This window comes from Seriola aureovittata, chromosome 21 (genome assembly GCF_021018895.1).
Source record: "Seriola aureovittata isolate HTS-2021-v1 ecotype China chromosome 21, ASM2101889v1, whole genome shotgun sequence".
NCBI classification, from domain to species: domain Eukaryota; kingdom Metazoa; phylum Chordata; class Actinopteri; order Carangiformes; family Carangidae; genus Seriola; species Seriola aureovittata.
In genome coordinates, this window is record NC_079384.1 from 22,567,261 (window position 1) to 22,572,676 (window position 5,416).

General features: G+C 38.2%; 1 protein-coding gene across 1 annotated transcript; it reads right to left on the reverse strand.

The window, feature by feature from the left end:
- Positions 1–249: 249 nt before the first annotated feature.
- Positions 250–3,917, reverse strand: LOC130162641 (uncharacterized). The gene is made up of 3 exons (XM_056366414.1): positions 1,751–3,917; positions 1,394–1,549; positions 250–1,163 (listed from the first exon to the last, which is right to left on the reverse strand). The coding sequence occupies exons 1-3, from the start codon at positions 1,913–1,915 to the stop codon at positions 852–854; spliced, it is 633 nt and encodes a 210-aa protein (XP_056222389.1). The 5' UTR covers positions 1,916–3,917; the 3' UTR covers positions 250–851.
- Between the last annotated feature and the right edge of the window lie 1,499 nt (positions 3,918–5,416).

Genomic DNA, 5,416 nt, shown 5'->3' on the forward strand with positions numbered 1-5,416 from the left:
TAATGTATTATGTAAATTAAAAGCAATTGTATTATTTCCTTACAACCCAGGTTAGGTCTCTAAATGTAACTTGATTTGTTAAAGCCAGCCAAATGCATTGTAGACATCAGTTTTGTGTTGTATGCAAATACAAAAATCAAAACTGATTTCATTGAAAAAATTTACTGTATTCTTCCATAAAACTTTGCAAATCACATACAGTAACTTCAGCGTAGAAATACAAAGCTTTGACCATTAGAATACCAGTAGATTCAAAACACAAACCCCAAATCATTTTACTTCACATAGTACATTCAAAAACTGTGAACAGTTAGTACTGCACAAGTGCATCCTCAACAGGAAATACAAAGTATTTCCTAACGTAGACCAGTAAACAAAATATGCCACAATCTGAATTGGGCTAGTAAGCGCTAGTGTTCACACACTGAATCAGACACATACAGTAACTTCAGCACAGAAATACAAAGCTGTGACCATTAGAATATCAGTAGATTCAAAAGACAAATAACAAACCAAAAAATAATAAATACAAACCACAAATCACTTTTTGCAGTACATTCAGAATGTGTTAGTACTGCACAAGTGCATCCTCAACAGCAAATACAAAATAACAACAGTATTTTTTTTAACTGTAAACCAGTAAACAAAAGATGCCAACATCTGAATTAGGCAAGTAAGAGCTAGTGTTCATTAAAAAAAAAAAACCTGATGGTTAACCCTGTGAACACCATTTTACATTAATGACAAATCAAAGTAGATTTGCATACAAAAAGTCATAAACCCTGCATCGACTCATCAAGGACAAATAACACAAATAGGAAAAAGGGTGCAGGGATATCGGTGTGACCAGTTCATTGAGAGAGCCTGTTTTTCAGAGCAAGTGCTTTGTTGGAAAGCTTACTTCCATCCAGTTCCATCCAAATCTTTTGGATAACCTCGAAAGTGTAGTGGAGGTCAGCAGGGTAGCTCAGGTTGAGCACATACATCAGTCCGAACAGCATAGCAACAGCTAATTCTACATTATCGAGATCTTGCATCACCTTGATGCCTTCAAGAACAATGCCAATGTCCTCTACTTCATCACCTGAAGCATGTTCTTTGACAACATAGATCCCAACAGTGGTGTCTTCAATGACCTCATTGATGGTGTTGTTATCCAGGCTCTGTACAAAACAGACAAGACAAATTTTCTAGATTAGTGTCTTAATTCAGCTCATGTGCTTTAACTTAACAACATCGATTGGTATAAACTGTCCTAAGGATGCACGGTATTTGTCTCAAGTTTCCTATGATTTTGCGAGCCTTGCTGTGTACTCCATGGTGGAGGAAGATTAAAGGCGCTTAGAAAAGAAAGAAGAGGTGGAATATAGGAAAATAAATTTTCATTACTTACATTAGCGATTTGTGTAGTGACTCTTTTGAGCTTTTCCCCTAGCTGTCCTCCTCTCGTTTGGAACAGCCTTGTCAGATTGTCAAAGTGGAGGTCTAGTTGAGGCAGGAACTTGGACTGAAGTGGAACGGTGGTGATTCTTTTGAATTCAGCGTTGATCTGAAAAACCACAGAGGACTCAGGGAGAATGTCACCATCACGCATAAAAGCAGAGCAGGACAGTGAAGGAGGGAGATGAAGCACAGACATGTGATGTGCTATTAGGTATAATAGCAATTTGCCAGTGCACACAAGACAGTCCTTCAACAGCCAATCTAACATAAAAAAAAACAAAACAAAACAGCATGAGATCAGCCTTACCTCACTGACTTCAAACAAAGCTGGCCATCTTGCCATGAAATCATCCACCATCGGTGCATCTCGAACAACCTCCTGTGTTCTATATGCGAAAGTCTTTTCCATCTTGAACTTCACAGCCTCTCGGTTGTTCCTCTCCTTTACATCCAAGAGTAAAGCTTTCCGCATTTCTTCTAGACTCTCCTCAGTTTCAGCTGATGGGTATGTGGGGCAAAAATTAACTTCTGCTCTCTTTGCCTTTTTGATGCCAAAGACTGCCCTGCGCTTTCCAACAGGTTTGTTTTTTAAAGAGTTCACTGTCACTTCTGGGCATCCCAGTTTTCTCAGTTGTGTCGGTAGTTAGATAGTTTATATTTTAAACTCATCTTCCATCCACCATATCCAGTACTGGACCCCTTCTCAGTTAGACATGGATGTTTCTTGATGAGACTCTGGGCTTCTTGTTCTATCTCCTTATCACTGACATAGACTTTATACTGCACAATTTCCTGCACTAACCCATCAAGGATGGCTGACTTCAACTTGGGATCTGGAATGAGTACAGTGCCATTTTGAATGTAGACTAAACCTGCCTGCTGAAGTTTTAATTCTGCATCATAGGAGAACCTCGGTACATGAAACACAGCTGGCCAGAAGGTCCATGAGCTTGTAGACTCATTTGATGACAGTACATCTGTATCCACAAGTTCACCTGACAGTGATGAAGAGTCATTTGTTGGGCTTTCAATTACTTTTAGAGTCCCTCTGTCCTCCACCTCTGAAACTGAAGTTAGGTTCATAAACTCATTGTCAAACAATGAGTCCATAAACTGAAGTCTGAAGTTTCCCTCAAGGTTACACTGTTTTTTGACTTCAGCCATAAGGTCTTCAAGAGATTCAGGGAGCCCATGTGCAAGCCTCTGACAGCTGCCATCAGTCAGTAAGATCTTCACGATCACAGGCACGGCCATCTTCAACGCCCTTTATTCTGCTGAAACATAAAGAATGTTAATCAGACATCAATATAATTTAAAATGGCACATCCAGTAAAAAATATAGTAGTATGCTGGAAAAAAAATAGAATAATCAACTAATATTTATTTAATTAAATTTCAGACATTTTAGCACTTCAAGGATCTGAGGACACCCTGCACAGAATTTTGAAGCTAGGTTAGAAGAAATAAAGACCCCATGAATTTAAATGGAAGACCTTTTAATCGCTTACATTTTAACTGAAATAATAACCCCATGAATTCTAATTTAAAGTGTACAAATTGTCATAAACCCTCCCCTCAATTATTGCACACCACCTTTGATTTCAATATGTCTTTCCAAATCACCATGCAAGCTGTGTTTCTGCTAGAGAAAGTCTGTGACACAACATGAGGTTTGTTTGTCCTGTCGGCCCATTTGTTGGGAAACTTAAAACGAAAATAACTTGTACCTGTATCTTTGACCTGTCTGACATGGGTCTGATGTAGCTCCTTGGTTCTCAGACTAAATGCACCAGATGCAACAGAATGTAGTTGAATATCACTTCTGCTTCCTGTGCAAAATCTGCAATAGTATTCCACTGAAAAACTCTGCAAAAATCCTGCAACACTGTGAGCTCCCAGGTTGTCAGCCACTACACTGAATACTGTACCTTGAAGTGACTCATTCACAGTGGGACATAAACACCAAGCTCCTCAAGAGTTTTTAGATCCTGTAGAAGAGGTTCAAAGATTTTATCATAACCATAGGTGTTTACATCATCGGTTTTGCACAATACTGACAGGTAGATAGATGACAAAGCAGAATGAGACCCCGGGGGCAAGTTAGCCAATACCCAATAAACAGCACAAAGCTTATGCTTCTTTTGTGAGGTGCCAAGTGGGTTACAAGTTTCAAAGACATCAACATAAAAATTTAGGATGATCCTTGGCTTTTCTCCAGCAAAAAAAACATTTTCCTTAAATAGAGAGCCGTCCCTTGAGGATCTGTACTGATGTGTCACACCAGAATTTGTGCCTTCCTGACTTTGATGACCCTCAACAACTTTTGTAATGATATCCCCTCTACTTAACAGCTGTTTAAGGACTTCAATATTGGGACATATTGGAAACTGCGTTTGCTTTTAGCATCAAGAATGTATTCAACTGGCTCTATAACCCCAAATTTATCCTTGTAATACTGCTTATGCAGATAGGCTGTACTTAGAGAGCCACCTTTTTGTATGGACCTTTGCACTGGGTTACCAGAACAAATTGCATTAACAGTTTCTCTAATTACAAGTTCATCAACAAAGAGGTTTCTCTGATGAAAGATGTCGCTCACAATGTCACAAGATAATGGCACAGGGGCAGAATAGATCAAATGATGGAGTTCCTCGAGAAATTCATCTACAGCTGAAGTGGGCACATGGACCAAATGTTCTAACTTCAGCAAAGCAGCTGCAAATCTATGCTCAATGACCTTCTGCAAGTCTTCAGTATGAGAATGAGTGTTTGAAGGAATGGCAGTATCTGACTGCTCAACACACTCTTCACTGTTTGCTTCCAATTCATTCACAGATGATATCCTTGTAGTTATAACTACTTCTGGTTTAAAATCAACCAATGTGTGATAGCGGTGTTTTCGGTTTTTGTGTGATTTAAAAGTACAATAAATGTTTGTCTTAAAGTCACATCCTAAAAACATACAAATGACTGTCTTGTTTCGTTTGAGATGTGCATTTATATGAGAAAAGTAATCCTTCTCTGATGCTAAATCAGTACAACTACAAATGTGACAACTGAATATAGCTTCTTTTTTGTGAGGGACACCTATGGTGTGGATTTTACTTTGGTGGACAAAAAGGGCATTCCACGTCTTAAATGTGCATGGACAGTGCTGGTATGTACATGGATAGCGAGAACTACGTCCAAAATGTGGATGCTTTAACTTGTAGTGATGTAAAAGCTTGGCCCTACTTGATACAGTTTCTGTGCACCCCTTACAGCTCCACATTCACTGGACCTAATCCTGCAACATACATCAACATCATCATTAGTCATATCATTCATCCCCAAATTGCGAATCAGAACAAAAAGGCTCCCTGCACTACCAAAATTCTATACAAGATGGAAATATGCTATCAATTCCAAATAAATTCATAGGACTTTAAACACAAGGACTAACATTTGCTTGTTTAGACCAGCGATATTTGGCAGAATAAAGCAAGTAAATATTTTCGATTATATATATATAATTAACATTTTATCAATATCTCACATTCTTTTTAACCCTCTGGGGACTAAGCCATTTTTATGTCATTTTTACTTCTTTAACATTTGGGTTTATAAACAATACTTAATGTTTATGGAACACCATGTGTTTGGTACCTAGGGCATTCCACTAGAATCATAAACATTCATGTAATGTGCTTATAAAAGAAGTATGAGTGAAAAAATCTACAATACACTAAAGCGAAAAGTAGATTTTTGTCATTTTTTACTCAAAATCACAACTCAAACAGTACAAGTGAAGAGTTTTTGAATGAAAATATTATATTGTATAAGTTATTCTGTCACTTTGCAGTCACTTTGGGCCCTCTGTCACTCTGCTCTGTGTGATCCCTGCGGTTTGAAGAGGTTAAATAAATGTGAGAGTACCTACCCATTACAGAGCCTTTTGAATGTATTGAATGCAAATGGAACAGTGAACCTGTGA